This window comes from Pezoporus occidentalis, unplaced genomic scaffold (assembly GCF_034315485.1).
Source record: "Pezoporus occidentalis ecotype Australia unplaced genomic scaffold, CSIRO_AGI_Poc_V1 ctg274, whole genome shotgun sequence".
Classification (NCBI taxonomy): domain Eukaryota; kingdom Metazoa; phylum Chordata; class Aves; order Psittaciformes; family Psittacidae; genus Pezoporus; species Pezoporus occidentalis.
Genome location: NW_026914653.1, coordinates 123970 through 146499, shown reverse-complemented (window position 1 = coordinate 146499; position 22530 = coordinate 123970). Strand labels below are relative to the sequence as shown.

At 44.5% G+C, this 22530-nt stretch overlaps 1 protein-coding gene across 3 annotated transcripts in view; it reads right to left on the bottom strand.

Annotated features, from left to right (window-relative positions):
• The window catches only part of CEPT1 (choline/ethanolamine phosphotransferase 1), a 31202-nt gene that overhangs the window by 8493 nt on the left and 179 nt on the right, over positions 1 to 22530 (bottom strand). The window contains exons 1-5 of one of the 3 annotated variants that reach the window (XM_062624874.1): positions 22071 to 22370; positions 20169 to 20570; positions 17007 to 17154; positions 15879 to 16020; positions 624 to 708 (exon numbers count right to left, since the gene is read on the bottom strand). In XM_062624874.1, coding sequence (XP_062480858.1) covers positions 624 to 708; positions 15879 to 16020; positions 17007 to 17154; positions 20169 to 20564 — 771 coding nt within the window. In that variant the 5' untranslated portion in view covers positions 20565 to 20570; positions 22071 to 22370. Of the gene's footprint in view, positions 1 to 623; positions 709 to 8254; positions 8340 to 15878; positions 16021 to 17006; positions 17155 to 20168; positions 20571 to 22070; positions 22371 to 22530 lie in introns of those variants that run through there. The other 2 variants (XM_062624873.1, XM_062624872.1) reach the window with 2 other exon arrangements.

Here is a 22530-nt window from a genome sequence, read left to right as displayed (position 1 = left end):
CCAGGATCAGCTTACTTAACTGGAGTGATGGAGTGGGTTGGGTTGGAAGGGACCTTAGAGCTTATCCAGTTCCAACCTCTTGCCATGGCAGGGACACCTTCCACTAGAGCAGCTTGCTTCAAGCCCCTGTGTCCAACCTGGCCTTGAACACTGCCAGGGATGGGGCAGCCACAGCTTCTCTGTGCCAGCGCCTCAGCACCCTCTTTTCTTCTCCATACAGATACAAGTTACCAGCCACATTCAAGCCAAATTCTCTATTGATGGTTACCAGCTGCTCTCCAAAAGCTTTCCCCATATCCTCAAACCAATTTAGTGCTCTTCCTGAGTACCAGTACTTTGATATTCACTCCAGTTCTGGCCAGCTCTGTCAAGGGAAGCGGGACATCACCGAAGGTACATGAAAGTTTGTGCAACATCTGATAGTTTTCTATATGCAAACACAAGCTACAGAATAATAACTTGGTTTAATAACTCTGGTAAAACCAGAAAGCAGTTACTGCTGTGTGACCTATACTCAAGGATATATATTGCCATAGTCCCCTCACTTCAGCTACCCGCAGGTAGCTCTTCCAGATGCCAAGAGATTATTGAAGAGGATAAAACAAGAACATGAACAAAATTACCAGAGATTGCCAAAAAGGTGGTCCTCCAATCACTGCCAGTAAATGCATGATTATTATGAAGATTTGTACTTCAGTCACATCAATTCTGATTAGGTACAAAAAAGCCAAAGAAAAAAAAAAGCAAAATTATTCAAAGCCATTTCAAGGCAGTTATTTGCAAGCTCAGCAGCTCTGCTCTGTCATGCATGGTAGAAAGCCTCCAAAATGGGGAGGAAATAAAGAGACAACATTTAGAGGTACTTTCAAATGTAAAAATCCATTTCAGTTTTATTGCTCGACTCAAGAGCCACATTTGTTGTTTGGTTTCACAGTGCAATCAAAACCCCATTTTGTCCAAAGGAATAACTGGAACTTGGAAGTGACCACTGCTGGGTGTGGAAATCAATATTGTTTTAAACCTTACCCACCAAAAAAAGAGAACTTATTTCAGATGCTAAAACTCAAGACAGATATTTTTAACCTCCATTATAGCCCTTTCCCTACTTTTTAACATAAATATTCCCTCTGAATAGCATCAAACTTTACAAAAAAAGCACAAATCCCCAAAGAGTTTATGCAAATATAAAAGGTACATTGAGCTGCACTGCTAAAGATGACACAGTTCAGTCTCCAGCATGCAGCAAGAAGGAAAACCAGCTCTGGTGCTGGCACAGCCAGTATGGTTTGTAGAAGGGCAAGAAGGAAAGACAGAAACTAAGACTTTGTTTTAAAAGGCATGCAAAAGACTTGGAGTCAGCAAGAGGGAAAAGCAAAAATCCAACCCAGGGATAGAAGTAAAGAAAAACACAAGCAAAACAGAGAGGATGGACTTGCTGGTGGTCTATATGAGCCTATAGAATACTATTCCATATTGGAGTACTGGGTCAAAATTAATCCTTCACTCAGTCTGAAATACTTACAGCCTAGCTCCCATCTCTAGTGATACAGCTCTACAGCATCTTGTAAATACACACTTGGCTCATATAAAACCACTGCTCATGTTATCCACTGCACAAGCATCAGGGAGTAATAATAGTCCAGGGTAGGTTTTTGTCTGCCTTGTATGAACTACAAGGCTATATAATTAAGGTTAGAGCTTGGGCTACCTCAAGCTCTCTCCAGAGCCTTTGCTCCAGGTTTGCAGCGGATCCTCTCATCAGGGAATCTCATCTGGCCAAACTATAATTCCATTTCAGCAGCAGATCAATATGCACAAGGGATAATTATGAGGCTGCAGCTAATTCCCATGTAGAACATGCCCCAGAGCATAGGGGAGCAGAAGGACAACAGCACGTGGTGTTCAATGCAACCTCCTATCTTGCTATGGATGCTCTAAACATTGGCTGGTGCTTTCAGGAGGCTGTGAAAACCCAGCACCCACCTCCACTGGGCAACTTTACCTTTCCACCAGCCAAGAGGCTTCCTGAACAGCTCCCCAGGAGCAGAACACGTACCTATGGAACGAACAGCAGATGTGCACGTGGTGGCATTGCTGACAGCAGGCAAACTGGAGATGGGGCACCCAACCCCGAGTATCACCACTGTGACCTACCACTGGCTCCCTCCCTTGTGAAGTACATAAGCAGTGAAGCAGCAAAGGGGAGCATAAAGGATAACGAAGGTGGGAGAGAAGCAACAGTCACCACCCAGACTCTTAGTGTGTAACAGGAATGTTTAGCCAAAGTTGTCAGAGATCTAGAGAAGATTCCAGTAAGACAATTTCCTTTAGATAGCTTTTCTTTCCACTACACCAAACCTCGAGATAGGAGATGCACAGGAAAACCTTGAGGGTCTTCCTCCATTCTGAGCTGTTCAATAAGGACCTTGTGGCAATCAGAGGGACAAAATTCACTGCCACAAAGAGGAAAGAAAGTCCTAAAAAATTCATCTTCTCAATCCTCATCCAAACAAATGAAGCCATTGAGCCACCTTGAAAGGCAAAATAAAACTGCTCAGCCATGCAAGGAGAGACACACACAAACCATCTGATTAAATGCAAATTGCTTCCTCCCAGCTTTTGGAGTCCGCATGGAAATGTGTTTTCAGTGTGTCCAAGCGAGGAAGGGCTGAAGAACCCACGCAGGCTAAAGAGGAATGTGTTTTAGCCTGTTCCACTACTTCTGTCAATGACCTAAAAGCATATAAAACAGCTGAGAAAGTTCACAGAAACAGTGACTAATGGCTAACAGGGGGAACTCATTTATAGCTGTCCTTGGACAGCAAAACAGGTTTCTTTTGGCAGCAGTAATCTTAAAGCAAGAAAAGTCATCTACTGCAAAAAAAAAAAAAACCCTTTCAGATAATGGAAGACAAGGTGTTCTGTTCTTACACCAAACAGAGCCCAAGCAAATGCATGGAAGCAGTGCCTGGATTCAGGTTAGGAAGAGAGCATTAGCTTCTTTACACAGCCTTGGTACCCCCTGTGCTCCACTGCCCACAGCTCCATCCTCCCCAGCTCCAATAAAATGGCATCAGGCAGCTGGGAAGGGTTCAGCAATGGAGTGAAAGTGTGTTTGGTTAAAAAAACTCCTCCCTGACTTATATTTGTTCTCCAACATGAGATTTCTATAACAAGGCTTAACTTCAATTCTACATAAAGAGAAGATTCAACACCAAAGGGCTCCTTAAGACAGAAGACAAAAGCAAGATCAACTGAAGAGAAACTAACACCTAAACTATGAGCTAAATAAAACATATGCTCTTAAAACCAAGGATGAAAAAGGGCTGGGAACATCCTATACTCATTAAAACCACCATTAGATGACTTGAAAAGCTGTGCTTGACACCAGCAGAGCTCATGCCTGATGCTGGAATGACCCAGTGAAGTTTCTTTGCAGAAGTCAAACAGCCACAACTTTGAAATCTAAGAATCCAGGAAACCCAAAATGCAGCTTTTTAAAGGAGACCACAAAAGGGAACAACATTTGGAAACAGAAGTTGGGTGAAAGGGAGAAGAGGCATGCTGTTCCTCTATTTGTTTGAGTGGAGTTTAAAATGACTGAGCAACTACAGCATAAACTGGACCAAATCCATGCTGCTGCTAAAAGGGGCAGTCATCACCACTGGAGAAGTCACCACCTCCTGCCCCAAAACTGACTGCTCAGTCCCACTTCCCCTTGTGCCAGCACCACAAGCCCATGCCACAAGCTGGATATTGCCTTAGCTAGACTGACCCAGCCAAATAAAGAGAAAGGTTCCTGTCCCAGTTTCTGGCGTATCGCCTTTCCTTATCCTTTTTGTGTGAGCTCATGAATGACGTAAGCCCAAAGGCGAGGGCAACAGAAGCAACAGTGGTTTTCGCAACAAAGATCCTGAGCAAAGGTAATGAAGGGCACTGCCTGGAAAGTGTCAACATGTCCTGCAGTTTCGAGAACATTCCTTGCTACTCTTACAATGATTAACCTGTAGTTCTAACTGCTTCAAGGTAAAATGTTCTGCTAGTAAAAAGATCCATAAATCATCTCAGTCGCTGTGTTGCTTTTAAACTCCAGTAGCACTGAGAAGGTGCCTCAGAAAATGAGAGACAAAAGCAGTGCTACAGAGAAAGTGGCTTAGCTCAGCTTGGACATAGAAGCCTTGACTGAAGTCTTTCTGTACTCCCTATGCTGACCTTTTGAGGAATAACATACATAGCTTGCTCCAGTGGCTGGGGAAGCTATTTGCAAAGCAGGGCGATAACAGTCCTGCTTAAATAATACATAAATAGCTCTATGGGGTTTTCCACATCAAGTTCCATTGCACACTGGAATGCCTCTTCCTACAATAAGGACAATAGATGATTTATCAGCCAGGAGGAGGAAAATCTTTTAGCTTCAGTGCAAAAGACAGGTGCCATGAGGAGAAAACCTCACAGCATTGGGAAACCCCTGGGGAAAGGCCTTTGGTGCTGCAGACCTTCCCTTTTACGACGACTATACACCACCAGTAGCCTGGTACCAATAAGCAGACCTGTAGGAAAGCAAACCCATTTCAGAGCAAGAAAGAATCAGACTTCGATCAGGTCTGATCCCATTTGTGTTTGTATTTATTTACTTATATAAATGCCACAGTGGTCATCCTAAAGAGCAAACGGATGCAAAGAGCCAGCAGTGTGAATTCTGCAGCTCCAGTAAGGGGGGGGGGGGTGGTGTCTTAAAGCCACTTAACTGGGATATTCTCAGCCATCACTTGAGCCATACTTCCCCGACCTGACAGCTTTCTGCCTGACATTTCCTGACAAATTGAGTCACATCAGCATTACCCAAACAGCTTCTGTTGCTTGGCTGATGCAGCGACACAGTGCATGATATGCAGCAGATCCCTAACACCTATGAAACAAACACAATGAAAGAAGCCACTTCCCCCAAGACATGCCCACACTCCAATAGATGGACATGATGTTATTGTACCAGCTCTTCAGACACAAAGCAGCCTAGTTCCAAAGATCAAATAAACCAGGGACGTTTTCATCTGCTGGGAAATAAACAGAAGACCCTAAGATCACCAGGAACATCCAGGCAAGGAACCAGAGAACAAAGCTCAGACACTGAAGACAAAGCACAAAGAACCCAGACTCAATATTTTAACAAACTAAGAGTGCCAAGACAGAACATCCAATGGCAAGGCTGGGAGAAACACTGAAAATGACCCTGAAAAGCACTGATTCTGCAGCAAACTGATGTTAGGAAGAAATAATCTGCAGAGCTGAAGACAGCAAAGCAGGGATGAGGTCAAGCAATGGTGACACTGCGCCAGCTGCCTTTGGGAACTGAGGGTGTACACAAGAATCTCCAAGTGGCTTAATTCGGATAAAATCAGGGAAGCATAAAATTGGGAGCTTTAAAATACACATTTCATCCCTTGCTGCCTGTCTGCCTGAACTCACCAGACAGCAGAATGCCTCTGGAGGCCCAGGAGACATCCTCCTCTTGCAGCAAGGCTGCTGTAGGTTTTACTGCACACAGAGCACACATTCTGCTCTCTGAACCTACCTTCCCTTGTCACAACAAACATGAACACAGATTACTTGCTGGTTCTCAGACTACTGTAGTTTTCTGATGTAACATTACCAGGCACATTGTTTTTCTTTCTCAGAAAAGCCCGAGTGTTCTCCGGATTCAATTATAAACTCTTTTATTTGCAATTTCTCCATATGGCTGTGCTCAGCTCTATTGGAACTGCTTAATTCTGGTCCTTGAAAGAACACCAAAAGGTGAGGTAGAACACAAGTCACATTCCAGCAATACAAGTACTAAAGGGTGACATTGCAGAGCTGCAGGAGGAGGGAGGCAGGGCGGAAGCTCTTTAACCTGAAATGGGTGTGGAATTCTAGAGTAAACTTGTTTTAACTTGATTCCCATAATCTTAGTTTCAGGTTCTTTTAAATAATTCCTGCACAGGCTAAAGGCATAAGCAAACTTCATTCACAATTTATGAAGATTTTTCCCCCCCTCCTTGATGACTAAAAGCCAAACTGCCCAGCACAACGTGTAACTGGATTTTAAGCTCTTCATTTTAAGCTCTTCTTTTGTTCGCTCATGTAGTGTTTTCAAGATGGGGCTATATCATTATACCTTCTCATTACAAACCTGGGTCACACTATCAGATGAAAAACAGCATGAATATTCATATCCTGTGGCTTACTCAACTCAGAGACTGCAATGCTGACATCAAACTACCACCCGACCTCAAACTGCGTGAGACAAACGCAATGCTTTGTGTGTTCCGAGTGGCTTCGAAGCAGTAGCATCCTCATTTATCACTTAAGACTTAAAGATGCCCAGAGGTATCTGAAACTACAAGAATTTAAGACGATTAAGTCTATTCTGTACTTCAGTATGCCTAAAAACTGGGTAAAATTAGTGTGCATGAAGGGACTTGGCACAAGTGAACACTTGGCATTCTGCTACAAGGTGGGGTCTACAGACCACCATCATCACCAGCATCTCTAGGTCACCTCTGCAGAGATCTGTCCTCCTCCCTCCCTCTCCTCCATTCCATGGCAATTTGTCCTCACCCATTTTAAACAATCCACTTTCATTACAGAATTCGAGTTGTTCCTCTCACATCACAATCGTTCCAAGGGGTGAGACTCTGGAATTCTCTCAATGTTTTGGTACCCCCCCCCCCTTGACTTCTTGGGCACAGTCATCACATTGTTATCACAACAGGCTAAAAATCTTGATGAAGCTCTTCCTTCCTTCCCATCACTGTGTGCTCCATCACCATTTCCTGACACCAACAGCTCCAGCCTTTCAGAGACTGTCAACAAAGTTTTTAGAAGTGATGTTATCTGCCTGCCTTAGAGCACATCTACCAGGACCTGGCTCACACCGTCAGAGGCTGCCAGTGGGTACCACACACACAGTGATTTAGTAGATAGCTGATATTGCTGGGTCTAGAGCAGAGCTGGTAGTTAAGGATCCTTTTTAACAGCTTCATAGATCACAATCAGCCAGGTTGGAAAAGACCTTTAAATTCATCCAGTCAAACCTTTCCCCAGCCCTGCCAAGGCCACCCCTAACCCATGGCACCAAGAGCCTCGTCTCCACGGTGTGTGAACACTTGCAGGGACGGTGACTGCAGCCCTGACCTCGGCAGCCTGTTCCAATGCCTGAGCACCCTCTGGGGAAGGAATTGTTCCTCAGCTCCATCTAAACCTGCCCTGGGGCAGCTTGAGGCCATTTCTTCTTGTCCCGCTCCTTGTTCCTTGGGAGCAGAGCCCAGCCTCCTCCTGGCTCCATCTTCCTCATGAAAGCCGAGGTTTTGCTGAAGCACTAAATGAAACAGAAGAACATCATCACCTGCATCCCTGCAGGTTTAACAGAGGGGAGGTAAAGAAACTACCAAAAAAAGAAAAAACATCTCAGTTTTATTTACAATCTGAGGCAGTTCTAAGGCAGCTGCCAAAAAGCTCCTCTTATATCCTCAAATACCTCAAAGGAAACTCTTGGCTAATAATCCAGTAACTATGAGAAATCTCAAGGAACCCAATTTTTAGTCATGCTGCTTTAGCACGGGTGACCTAACCTATACAGACTGTATTAAAACAGCTGAAATAAGGAAGAGAAAGTCCTTTCCAAGGAGTAGTAAGCCAGAGTGGAGAAGGATGTATTTAGCACAGTCATAAGAAAAAGCACTTTGAAATACAGACAACCAGGAAATGAAGTTAGTTAATGATGAAGTTATGAGTACAGTTAAGTGACTGCATGGATGAAGTGGCAGAGTTCAGAACAGGCATTTTTAACCAGTGAATGGTGACTTTCAGCTCTTGCACAGTTTAGAGTTCCCTGAACTAACCAAGCAACTCTTTTTCTGGTGGGAAGGCATTTAAACAGCAGCAACAAAAAGGTTTACACAGTTCCAACCAACCCTGGTTATCTGTTAGGTGAAGCTAAAACTGTGACAAAATAGAAATGTTTAAAGGCAGTTTTGCTGTTTTCCAGGCAGGTTTTTGCTTTGTTTCCAAGTAAAACCTGACATTTTCAAAAAGCTTCATTGTCAGATCAGATTTTTACTGCTTATTCATACTTTCCAAACATTTTTTCCCCACTTTGTATGTGAAACACCCTTAGGAAGATGCTTTTTACACCAGCCCCTACATGCATGACAAAGGTGCTGCCTCTGCTTAGTCCATGCCATTGCTTGCCAGGGAGCATTAACATTGGCTTTACCGTGTAGTTCCAGACCCAGGGCCCCACAGCTGCAGTGAGAAGCTGGATTGCTACTGTACAGAGCATTGACTCCGTAACATCAAATCTGGGTGAGGGAAAGAAAATTCACACAACAGTTTCCTGAGCACTTGGGTTAAGTGGGGCCATTAGGATGGATCTGCAGTCATGGCATAAAGAACAAACCCCAGACAACCAGATAACAGCAAGATACATTCAAAGGTACATCAGAGGAAGGGAACTGACCATAAAAAATGAGGGTATTAATGAATTCAAACTATGGTGACCCACACAGCATTTACACATTTCAAATTCAATTTAGAGCTTCTGCAGTTTACAGGTTTAAGTAATGCTCCAACACAAGGGCAAGCACCAACATCAGAGTATGCATGAGGAAACCAACTGAAATCACTTGCTCTGACTCACAGCAAATAAAACCCATGATCAGACACAATCCAGGACCTCTCATCTCCCTCATACCTCCTCCTGCTCCTGTCTCCAAATGACAGTGAATATATGGATTCTTTATCTAAAGGTGCTATTGATTGGGTTTTGTAGAGCAGAAGAGGGCAGTTCAGTTTAGTTTGCCACCTCTGAGGGTAAGCAGGAGGTTATAGCTCCCTCCTCACACAGCTTCTTGGCAAATAATGCTGAAAGAAGTCAAGTGAGCTCTGCACCCTTTCTCAGAGGTAATGGAACTCCATTCTGTATAGATCTCTTTCTCACCCCTGACAAAAAGGGATGAAAGAATATGCTGCAGCAAACATACCAACAACTGCTATACATACTCCTTATAAAATGCTATATATCTGCATTTTACCATAACTAGAACATTTTAAAGTGTGATCAAATTCAGCCTCTATCAAACCATCTCATTAAAATATTTCAGCCATCACAGCGCTGCTGTTTCTTGCAGTGTTTATAATATAAACCTGGTGCAGAAGCACACAGACTGACATCCAGTAACCCATCAGCTGATTAAAAAGGTACATCAAAGCAGCAAGCTCTATTAGTGTGATTATGCTGAACTTTAAGTGCAGTAATGGTGTGCAACTCAATGCCTGATGAGGGAACACTGAACTGCAGTTTGATAGCATTCCCAGTTTAATCATCACAGCAAGTAATACAGTCTGTAGTTAGAAAGGCAGTATTTGCTATTTTAGAATCATAGAATGGTTTGGGTTGGAAAGGACCTTAAGATCATTCAATTCTAATGCCCTGCCATGGGCAGGGACACCTCACACTAAACCATGTCAACAAAGGCTCAGTCCAACCTGGCCTTGAACACCGCCAGGGATGAAGCATTCACAGCTTCCCTGGGCAACCCATTCCAGTGCCTCACCACCCTCACAGTAAAGAGCTTCCTCCTTAGATCCAACCTGAACTTTCTCTGTTTCAGTTTGAACCCACCACCCCTTGTCCTGTCACTCCAGTCCCTGATGAAGAGTCCCTCCCCAGCATCCTTGTAGCCCCCTTCAGACACTGGAAGCTGCTCTGAGGCCTCCATGCAGCTTCTCTTCTCCAGGCTGAACAGCCCCAATATTCTCAGCCTGTCTTCATGCAGAAGGTGCTCCAGTCCCCTGATTATCATCATTTTAGAGAATGCAGAAAGTCTTATACACCAACCCAACTTTGGTACAGTATAATGCCTTCTTTTTCCTGTGTTACTCTTTTTCCAATTGATTATTTGGAATTCTGTCATGGATTCATTTTTTTAAATGTTATTCAGGAAAGTTTCAGAGAGGGCCACTGACCTTGGCATGTGCTTAACTCTGAGATGTTGGCAGTCACAATGGAGGGACAAGTCTTACTTCGCATGCTGTCTACTCTGCTGGGTCCCCTTGTCAAGCTGGTGAGAGTCCCGAGCCAGTTAACACACAACAGGTTAGTCCCACATCCAGCACACGCTCCTGTCGGTGCTAATTTATGGAGCATATTCCACAGGCAATCTTTAAAAGGTTCTGTTTGATTAAATAAACCATTAGACTTGACAGGGGCCACCAGTGTCTCGAATCTGGGAGTTCAGAGACAGCTGCAGTTGGCTCTTGCCTTATCCAGAATGAGGAGCCGAAAGGACTGAATTCAGAGTTGAGAGATTTCCTGAGAGAGTGAACCAAGAACAACAGGAAACAGACACTTAACACTGGAGTCAGTCGAGTCAATCACTACCAATACAGCTGATCCAATGCAGCTTCTCTTTGATACTGTGTGAAACTAAGGGGGGTGTTTAGGTACCGTCTTCCTCCTCCCTAACATACAGAATTCCCTGCAACAGTCTTGTGTAACAAGACACAGCAGACAGAAAAAACACTCTTGCCTCAACAGAAAACAGAAGTTATGAGGCTGGAAAACTCAAGGGGATGCATCTACTATTTAATACTCTGTGTAGCAGCACTCTGGTCTGAGGAATGATGATCCTTCCATCTGCCTTATCCGTATCTACTAAGCGTGCAAGTGGGATTACTCAGGCTGGGCAATGAACTGTGAATCTGAGCATGAAACAAAGGACTGTTTTCTTAAGGGAACCACTGCAGCAAGAAAAGAATGTTCATCATCACAACACAAGAGAAAAGCCCAAGAGTCACATGCTGAAAGTCCAAATGCTTAGTCTAAATGGTTATTACAGTTTCATCTTAACTCATTCCAATCCAGCATTCTCTTGGATGTAGTGAAATACAACTAGATAAATAAAGCAAACTGTATGGAACTGAGAACATGAATTAAAACTGTTTCCAGCTACAGGAAATTCATGTTAAGGTAAAAGTAATATTAAAAGTGAGCCATAAGCTTTTCTCCTTTCCATGGTGCAATATACCTGTGATGAGTTTTCCTTTTGCTGCTCACTAACTTAGGTTAGGAGTTTCAGAGGTCAGACCACAGCCACATGCCTCACCTTGTCATGCTGGAGCTCACTGGTTCAGAGCAAGAACATCTTCCACAGTGATAAAGGCAGAAAGATCAGCAGCAGCAGCATCTCTGCACATGATCACTGTGCCTTGGTTTCAAACACTGTGAAGGACTTGTGAGAGGGAAATGAGGAGGAGGATCACGATGTGGAAATCCCCCCCTCAGCATTTACATCAGCCCTCAGCAGTCCCAGCTGTATGTGTTAACACTGGAGCAATACATATGTTCATACATATTTATGACACACACACCAAGCACTTCAGAAGTGCTGGCGGCTGGCAGTGAGGGATTGAGCACACAGAAAGCAGGTTGCAAGCAGCAAACTTAACACCTACCACAAGGATCCTTCAGCACATACTTCTTGCAAGTGTAGAGAAACCAGCTCCCCCCCTGACATCCAGAGAGGCTCTACTGAGCTTCAAGTTTTCCTCTGCAAAAAACCAAGGTGTTAAAAGTTCTTCAAGAACTGTTGGAAAAACCTCACAAAATGGAAAGTTTTAAGCCCTGTAATCGTAGGGATTACAGCCTTATCTCCTACCCTAGTCCTGAGATCCTGAAGCTGTTCCCAAGAACTCCGTGTGCTAAACTGACTTGGAAGGCTTCCATCTCTGTATTTGGATATCTGGTGTTAATTGCTTGTCCAAGTCATCACACTCCTTTTCTGCTCCCTGCTACAGAGGAAGGCTTCATTTGAACTGCTTTCTGAAATACAGCTTCATTTCCTAATCTCTCCTTCATACCTCAGCGGTAGCACCAGCAGGAGGGCTCAAAACATGAACCACATTAACTTTCTTCCACCCTAAATCAACCCATTATCAAGGGGGCTCTTGCCTGTATACAACTGCTGCAGTGTCACTGAACAAGAATGTTTCCCCAAATTCTCCAGCATTCCTCAGGAATGGCTGGTTTGTTAAACAGTTGAATTCTTTTGCTCTCTCTGGGGACTCTTTCTCAGTGAAGTAACAGTTTTAACTTCCCAGTTGTAGGAAAGCTGGTAAGAACTGATCCTTCCTCCCAGGGTTTGCTGCTATGCCTCTATGAAGCACCTCTCTCATTGTGTCTGTATGTATTTCTACATCTATAAATTTTATTATCACCGACTTTCCATATTACAATTAAGAAAGGTTGGAAGAGACCAGATACTGCATTAACTCATAGAGAAGTGCTGGAGACCATAGTGCAGCAACATCCTCATGTCTCTGGGTAGACTCTCGAATGCCCACTGGGTCTTTAAAAGATGATTTAGCACTTCCCCCCAGTGCAGCATGGCCAAAAGTACAAAGTCTCAACCTGTGCAGTGCCATGTGTCATATCTCCCAACACAACACTGGAGCTGCAATGCAGAGGCCGGCTCAGGTCCGACAGAGACTAATAGCTCCAGCTTCACGTCTAAGTAAGCTGGATTTGAGACAGCTCCTGCAGCCTCAGACTGTTTCTGCACTGACCTTGTGAGGCTGGATACAGCACTGAAGCTGCATGAACACAGCCAGCTCCTAATGTACTTCCTGAAGTCAGAACAGGGAGCAAGTGCAGCAGTTTGGATCTGGAAGAACCAGAGCTAGTAGTAACTGGGCTCCAGGTATCAGCAGGCAAACCCCTTGCAGGGTTTGGGCACCATATTCCCTAATGCTCTGATTTCTACAGCATGTTCCTAAAATACAAGATCTGCTTTTATGGGAGTCCATTGGGGCTTGACAATTTGATTTGTGATACACAGAAGAAAGCTCATTTTTTCCAAACCACAGCTGTCCCAGCCTTAACTGCACCCATACAGGACTAAGCCTGAAACAAAGCCCATCCTGTACTGCAGCCCAGTATGTTCACAACCTAGTTAAGCCAGATGTTGTGCTGAAAAACAGGACAGCAGAACAAAGTCACTATCTGGACTGCTTCAACATTGAATGTTTTCCTGCCATTCAGAATCACCTGGTTATTTCTTCAAACATGCAGCATATTCCTGCTCTTCCATGAGCCCATTCCCACATCAGGTGCTTGTTTTTAAACAAAACTTCTGCCCACAGCTCCATCCATGCTGTTCCCTACTGCCTTTCACTGCTGATGTTACTATAGTGACTTTTCCTTCAGCCAGCCCAACCTGCTCTCAGACACTTCCTGCTTCCTCACTGGGAATTTTTAAGCAATACTGACCTCTAGCTATTTTGCTGAGCTATTCAACCAACTCAAACTGCTTGCTGAGAAGGCTGCATCAGACACCAGGACCTAATAATATTCTATGATCTTTTAAAGATGGAGCCAGATCACAGGATATTACCACCCCAAATGACTATATACAATCATGGAGTAGTGCAGGGCAGCTCCCCACAGCTGTCAGTGGGAAGAAAGAGAACCAGCACAGTTGATGTATTTAGTAACTTGGACACAATTAAACCAAGTTTTCCTATTCCACCTGCAATGCCCTATAGGAAGGCAGCAGAAGCCACCCTGTTTCCGCCTCGCTCAGGGTGAGCACTCCTGCTCTGCAGTCAGGAGCCCAACACAAAGCACACTGCACAGCTTCAGTGCGTTGTCATGTCTGGTAAAGTGACAGCAGATCCATCAGACCTGCTCCACAACACACACTTCATTTCACACACTAATTTATCTTTTTGTTAAGACAATGGGCTTTCACAGCAAGCCAAGCTGATGATACATGCAACTGCTCAAGTTTGAGCTGTGTGTAAGGAGGAAGATCTCAATCTCCCCCCTTTAGAGAGCTCTGCTGCTCTTTGAACCGTTTTCAATTTGCTTATTGAGTTGGTCGCTAATGAAATACAATTTCCTGGACATAATCTCATCACAGATACAGTAAGTGACAACCAACTGTGTGTTCTCTCCTGCTTCTCTGCAACGGAAGGCAGGACTGCAATGCAAGGCAGGACTGCAATACTGCCACACTTCCTAAAACATCACTACTCTTCCCAGCCCCCTCGCTGGGTTTTCAACACAGAGTTGCTGCATAGGATATACAGACAGGAAAAAGCAACTGTGCAGTAAAATCTTTCCAGGTCCTTTCAACAGCTGCCTCTGACTCCACTTATTTAGGAGTAAGGATACCCAAGCCTGCATGCTCCAGCAAATGTGAAAGGGTAGAAAAAAAAAAAAGGTTTTTTTTTCAGTTTTATGATTGGTGAAATGAAAGCTGCAGAAAAAAAACAGTATCAAACAGTGAGAATCAGTTAACTGGAGAAATAAGCTCAGTTTCTGCCATAGGCATGAGCATCAGCTTATGGCAGCCTATTAACCTTGTGACATGGGGCAAAAGAAGGAACAAACGTGTTTACTACACAGCGCTATCTGTTATCTAAAGTAATGATATACACATTTGCATGCTTATTGCCTTTTCCAAATTAGCTACATACTGATGGATCATCCCATTCTCACCACAGAAGACCACAAACAAGAGTATTTGCTACAAAATGCTGTCTCCACAACAGAAAGGCACCTCACAAAAGCAAAAAGCGGAAGTTACAGTGAACACCAGGAATAATGGACACATTTCTCTGGGGCACAAAAGCAATTTGGGTGGGTTTGATACCTGCACCTGTAGAGTCAAGCACATGTCAAGGCTGGGGTTTGTGTCTGATGAATAGCAGGAAAACTCTAACTATCAGAGCCCTGTAAAGTTCAAAGGGAGGTAAAAGTGAGACCTTTGGTACAGCACAAAAGTGAGAAACCTGAAACAGTAAGAGATTTGAGCCAGTGTCTTTCTTTCAATCTTTGAGAACCAGAATAGAATAGTTTCACTCAATTTGCTTTGGTGTTGCCAAGATTAGAACACAGGTCTAGGTATTTTCTTCTTTTCCTCCAACAGACATAAAAAACTACTCCAACATCTTACATTTTTGAGGAAAACACGACTTCCTCAAGAGAATCTGCATTAGTATCTTGCCAGCAAGAGCTATTACAAACAAGAGGTCCATACTTATACTGGGTATCCACATATCCATCACAACAGACTGTAAACAAACAGCGCATGTTGCAGCATTGCTTCAAATCCCACACAAACTGAGAGCACATTTCAGAGGTTTCCAAATGCAAAATCTTTCTGTGGTGCGTGTATTCGAGATATTTGTTAAGTATATAAATGCAAACAGAATAAATGTACATTTCCACATTAAGGCTAATGAATCCCATAGCTCACCAAGTGCTTGTCTTGTTTCCCCACCTCCCCTCACCCAGCAACAAAAGAGTTTTCAGCAGCTGACTGTCTTGGTATTGCTGTTTCAGTCCTGTTATTGACAGAACCATGATTTACACTAACTAAGAGGGATTCAGAATTTTAAATTGTAGGCACAATGTTAATTAATACACTACATTTTAAGAGTTATGGTTAGTAATAAAGATTAACTATACATCATCACAACCCAAGCAATATCAAGAGCTCAGCAGTTAAATGAACACTAAAGCCAGACTGCCACTATCTGACAACACCATTCCATTCCTGGGGATGAATTATCACCTGCTTTCCCTTATTTATCTAGGTTTAAATCATGTCAGAAGCTCATAATATTAATATTATGAAAGGATCTCCTACCACCCCTAAAACAAGCTAAGTAACATCCAGCAGATCCAACAGGTAGCAACTGCTACAAGCTCCAAGTGCTTATACATGAATATAAACAATTTACTACAGCTCTAAGGATCTGAACTACAACCACAAAGTGCAGCTACACAGTTAAGCAGCCCAAGTTACAGGTTTCTTTTCAGCCAAGGTACTCACATGCCAAAGCGCAAGGTTCCAGAGACGTAGGTCTGCCAGTGCGCGCAGTAAAACATGAACGTCCCAGCAAAACAACAAAAGAACATCCAGTCAGGGTTGGTTCCCAGCTGCACAGCAATACAAGTTCCCAAAACCACAAAGACTGCAGGAGAAAATCAGTCACATGGTCAAAAGGTAAAGCGTGGATGCGAGTAAAGAGCCTTACCAGAAACAAATCTAAGAAAAGGACCCAGAGGGGAGGCAGTATAAAGGAATCCGGATGTGGTTTACCCCACAGGCATGAGATTAACACTTCCATTTTAAAAATACAGACTAGGAAAAGCATATTTAAAGTCCTGTCAGCTCTCAGAAGTTCTCAATATTGAGGGTTTCTTGGTCCCCTACTTTTTCTATTGAACCGAATGGGATTAGACATGAAGGGACTCGAGTGATTTGTGCAGTTGCAGCCTGTGGGCAGAGTTGTGGGGTTTCTCTTATATCCGTGATTTGCTGGACATATTTCCCCCTTTTCTATGATACCATTATGAAAATCCAAGCTCTGTCATTCCAGAGTCATAAGGAACCTATGCTTTTCCCTCCACCCATTCAATCCACAATTTTGATAAAGTATTCATAAAGCAGAAGAGCTTTAAAATTGAAGTAACCAAAAGCACACGATCCCTCTTCCGCAATGGGGTTATACTTCAGGCTGGCTCAGTGAACTCCACCTACCAAGGACCTGATTCTGCCAATTCTAATCTTAAACTCTGACTTCTATTGTCCCATTCTTTACACTTTCCACCTGCCTTGCAATCACTCTATACAGATTCAATCTAAAATAACAGGGAAGAGCATGCTGACAGCTTCCCACAGAAGCTTTAGAACCAAGGCTCTGCTAAAGCACACACAGAGACTGCTGGCCCAGACTGAATTAGTCACATGCTTGATGGTTGAGTTTTCAGCATAATACAAGAGAAGACATTCACTTGATCAAGATTGCTGCCTAGGGAAAAAAGGTGGACTGAAAAGCTAGACATTCAGCAATATCAGTTGTCCTTTTCTTCAGTGAAGAAGCATTTTTCCCTATTCCAGTTTGATCCCTGAAATGGAGTCATTTAATCCTCATACTTGAATGAAAAATGACAATACCTGTGGAAAGTGAATCACAGCCATGATCAAAGAGTTCTCCTAACGGAGTACTGCTATTTGTCCTTCTTGCTTGTTTCCCATCTATAGCATCCAGAGACTGGTAGATGAAAAGGCCACATGCACACGCAACGTATGCCCAGGGAGGTGCCTAAGAAACAAAGGCAACGAGAGTAAAAGATTCTTGTAAACCTACAGGAGAAGCCTGAAGCTGACCTAGGTTACACCCATCTCATACAGCACTTCATCTGCACATGCTTCCTCATCACATAAGTGGACCTTTCAGTAGCTGGGCCTTGCAAGGACAGGCTGAGGCTTATGTGAGATCCAAATACATTAAGTGACAAGAACTGACAGCATAGATTAACAGCTACAGCACATTTCCTGAAGCAGGAAGCTGCGCTGCGCATCTGAAAGAATACTACATTCGCAGTGGTGCACAATTAGGCTCTTGTCTTGCTTCTGCAAGTTGTCCAAGTGATTTAGAAACTCAACAACTTAGCCCCCAAAACGTGTAATTGTGTCACAAACACTGAGCTCATCTTCACAAGACCCCAGTGAGGTGTCACGTACTAAACTGCTGCCAAGCACAGGGCATTACCAGGCTGCAGCAGCTTGAACTTTGTCACTGCAAAGTTCTTGAACCTTCAAAGTTCAAGCTTAGCTTTTAGATTGTCCACAATCAATAAAGCGTCAGTGCTCTCAGTACAGCACCTCCACCTCCAACTGCCTGTTCTATTACAAGGTAACAGTAGCTTGGCCAAATCTATGTTAATAACCCTTACTGTTCACGTCCATTATTGTGATTTTAAACAATATCAAACATTACTTTTAGGCTTAATTTGATATTTGGAGTATAAACCATTATGATCACAAAAGCCAGGGGGCTGCCATCAGCCTGTCCCAGTTTACACATGCACAAAACAGGTATTATTGGATGTTCTGCAGTCTTCACATTTGACCTTTATCAAAGTGAGCATTTATGAGCAGCTCTATTTACAAATCATGCCAATAAGTCCACATACATGTAAGTAGCTTAACCAAGCTGACTTGCCTCCTAAAGCTCTAGAATCCAGCTTCTTTGGTCTACACAACCATAACTCGCTTGTAGAGAATTCACTTAAATGTACTTCCTTCTCCAGCCTGCATTGCTCCTGCATTGCCCTAAACCAGTTTATTCTGCCACAAAAGCTGGCACCATGCTCTGCTTCTATCCCTGTACCTACGCAAACCAGCATGAGAGATAAGAGGGCAGCACTTTGTTATCTGAGGTCTCCCCAGCTAAGCAGGCAGTAGAACTATTTGTACCTCATTTTCTTTTTGGATACCACTGAAGCTGAAAGTGATAGCTGCAACCCTTTGGTTACACCTTTCATCAACAAGACAAGCTGCTTTTGAGAAAAGTAGAACTAAGGCTGAGCTTAGAGACAATTTACATCTGAAAGCAGTGGTGCTTTCAGGAAAAACAAAATCTGGCTCTGGAATGGCAAAGCCCCATTTTCCTCCTCAGCCAGCTACTGACACCTCAAAAGCACAAGCTCACAGCTCCAGCACCAAGATGGCCTCTACTGTGTGGTGCCAGCACACAGGGCTGCGGTGCCATATGGCAAATCAGATCAGGATCAAAGCTACCTCAGCAGAGTTATTTTTCAGCTGAAGTGAGAAGAGTCTCTTTCACTTGGCAGAAAGTAATTCTCAAACTGTTAAATACAGAAGAGCAGACTACAGCTGACACCCCTTCTGATGCTCTCAGTGTAGCTTAGTGAGTATTTCAGAAGTTCAACTACCAACCAAAATACAACTGTACTCTAAAGCTGAAGTTATGCTCCAGTTCAACAGCCTATAGTAGCTGATGAGCTGCTGGAATAAACAGGTCAAAGTCTATTGAAGTGGATTTCAGAGTCTCAGGCCCCATGTAACACTGCTGTGGGAGCAGGTAGGGAGTTAAAACAGAGCCATGCAACACCACCACAGCCTGAAGCTGCTCAAAGTATTCCCTGCTTCAGATCAGGATTCACTTTATCTGACGTCTGCCAAACTCCACAAGTTACTGTGAAACTATTTCAACAGATTTCTAGAAGAGGCAAACATCCCTTTGCTATGGTATATGCAGAACAGCGCCGAGTGTGCCAACCTACATGGGGGCCTTTAGAGTCCGGCTGGAAACAAACTGCACATCGCTTGACTACAGAGCATTTCCCCAACCTCAGTTGGGAGACTCCATCACTAAGGAACTAGGATATTCAAAAGCCAGAACTCATGAGACACTCTCCAGCTATCTGATGTATAATACATATTCTGTACCAAATAACTCCCTTTCTCAGTGCATACAGATATAACCAGCCTTTAAGATTCAACATGCAAGTGACAAAACTTTTTCAGGCACAAAATTGAAAGGCTTCACATGACCTGTGTGGTAACTCCAGTGAGAGAAAACTCTGAAACTAAGAACTTGAAACACCTCATAAAGACTTTTGTACCCCTGAAGCCAGGAATTACTAGGACAGGATGAAGAAAGGTGTCCCTCAATTTTACTAAGCTGGGTTTAGCCACCCCAGCAACGGAGGAGGTCTCGATTTCTCAAGCTGCACCACTTTGAGCTCAATCCCATATCTGAGCTCGAGTTCCTCATTGCTGCAACTCGAGCTGTGCTCACAGGCAGGCTCAGCTCACTGCCAACCGAGTCACCTTGCACTTCTCGCTGTGTGGTAACTCTAGAGGGAAAGCTGAAGGTGACTAACCTAGTCCCAGGCAGGGAGAGTAAACAGGCAAAAACTCCATGTGCCATACAAGCAACGTAGCTGCAAATTCATTTCATAATTGCCTGCACGTGAATTCAAGCCCTGCAGGGCTGCAGCATTCATGCACAGGCCCTTCACAGCTGCAGTGGAACAGCTATTTGGATACTGAACACCATGTTGACCAGATGAACCACCAGCAGCGTGCTGACCCCACCATCCATCTGTGCTCTTTCTGCATGCAAGAGCTCACATAGATGCACACACACTACAACCATTTGTAGAGAATAGCTTAAATGTACAAGAACTTCAGGCTGGTCACGAGAAACAGCTCTCCAGAGAGATGAGAGCCCACCAGAAAACAGTGCCAAACAGCTACTAGATGGCAGGAACTGCGAAGAAAGCTTGTCAGAGGACCATAACTTACCTGTTCTGTAGCTGTTGGGCAGTAATACACTAATAGTAGAGTTGTAAATATATTTATTAACAGTCCAATGATGGTGATCAGATTTGGGGCAATCCAGGCTGGAACTCTTCCAACTAACCATTCCCAATAACCCTGCATTAGGGGTTCAAGCAGGGATCGTCCAGCACTCTGATACTTGTGTTCTTCTAACCGTTTCAGCTGGTGCTTTGACAAGGGGGGGGTGGGCAGCTGAACCAGTTTGCTCAACACACAGCCAGCAGCAGGACCATGACTGCAGCCCACTGGGGACTCCAGGTGCGACTCCCCACATCGCCTCTTTATGCTTCGGTGCCCACTCATGGGTTGGGCGGCCTCAGAACTCTTATGTGGCAGGTAGCAGCTGTTATGGAGAATCATAAGATCCTGCAACATAAAAGGATGAGACACACTGAAGGTGGAGAGCACAAGTGAGATGAAGATCATAGCATCATAGAATCACAGAATGGTCTGGGTTGGAAAGGACTTTAATATCATCCAGTTCCAACCCATTGCCATGGGCAGGGACACCTCACACCAGACTGTGTCACCCAAGGCTCTATCCAACCTGGCCTTGAACACTGCCAGGGATGGAGCATTAACCACTTCTTTGGGCAAACCACTTGAGAACCTCACCACCCTCACAGAGAAGAGCTTCTTCCTGTGAGGAAGAACCCTAGCCTAACCTGAACTTCTCCTGTTTCAGTTTGAACCCATCACCCCTTGTCCTATCACTACAGTCCCTGATGAAGAGTCCCTCTCCAGCATCCTTGTAGGTTCCCTTCAGATATCAAAAGTTTCTAGGTGCTGCTCTAAGAAGCATTTTGTTTCCCATCAGCAAACCAAGAAGATTCTGTAAGAAAATAAAGGTATTTGGAGAATAGCTGAGGGAGAGGCAGGAAGCAAGTCTTCTCAACACAGTTATAAAATGGTTAAGTTGCACTTGTTTACTTCCCTTGCTGCCTACTGAAGCAAAGAGCCTGCAGCCACCAGTGTATGTTTCAGCAGCAGCAGAAGCTTACACCACACCACTGCCTTATGTTACAGACTAAGACACAGTCAGCCCCTCACATCTCTCTCATAGGTGGTACGTAACAGACCTGCACTACTTAGGTTATGAACTGACAGCACTAGAACCAGTACAGACACAGAGAAGTCTTAAGATAACTTGGTTTGGGGCAGCTCTACCTCTTTGGTGAAGCTGAACAACCACCTAAAGCCAGCTCTAAGCATCTTTCTCAGATCACTGTTCCTCATTTCAGTTTTGCTGTGACTTTTCTTCTTCCCCAAATTAACCCACTTCAGGAAAAAGCTCACTGTATATTCAACTTTCAAGATAGGCAAGAAACACACAGGCACTAAAGACCTTTAGTTCATCAAAGACAGCCTAGAGGCACCAGCATGAGGCAACCGTGAAAAGAAAGCACAGGGTGAGGACCAGCATTCCCAGTGCAAACAAGACCCCTCGCAATGTTCTACCTCCCTCGAAGGCAGGGGACCAGAAACATGTAACCCTCCACATGAAGAGCTGCAGTACAGAAAGGAGACTGAAATGGAAGGTTTGCTGTTTATCCACAGGCACAAACCAGAGAAAAAAGCTTAGCTGTAAAGTGTAACAGAACGAAGGTAGGGAGGGGATGATGACAGCTAAAGCCAACAGCAATGCATGTAGCCAGTAAGAAAAACAAGCTGTGCAAATCAAAGGTCAATACTGGCATAAGAACAAGTGCTCCCATTTCCACTCTCCACAGCTTAATTAAGGCAGTTTCCAGCAGTGAAAGGCCAGTCTCAGAGAGCCCTGTCAGTGGGAGGAGAGGAGAAAGCAAACAGACAGGGCCTCACTTGGGCAGGACCTCGATAAGCTCAGATCAGCAGACTTGGACCTACTCATTTATCAAGAAACCAGACTTAGTCAGCGAGGAGGTCCCTGCAGGTCTTGTCCTGGATGACCAGAAAGAAGAGCTTCAATGCAGAAAACGATCCGCTTTGCCTCTCTTCCCGAGAAGCTGCTCCCCCCGAGGGGAGGCCCCTCCGGAGCCAGGAGAGAAAACAACCAAAAACCGCCTCGTCCTCCAACACAAACAACCCCACAGTGCCCGGCTTCCTCAGGACTTTCACCCTGACCTGCCCGCTGCTGGCCAACACCCGGGGCAGGGGAGCGAGGGCAAGGGCACCCCTCGGCCCAACCAAACGCCGCGCCCCCCACCCAGAGCAGGCAACGCCGGGGACCCCAGGACCCACCAGCCCCCAGGCCGGGTGAGGGTACCCCGGCCCAGCCCGCAGCACAGGCCCAAGCTCGACCTCAAGGAGCTCCCCCCGCACCCCACACCACACCCCCTGTCCGTGA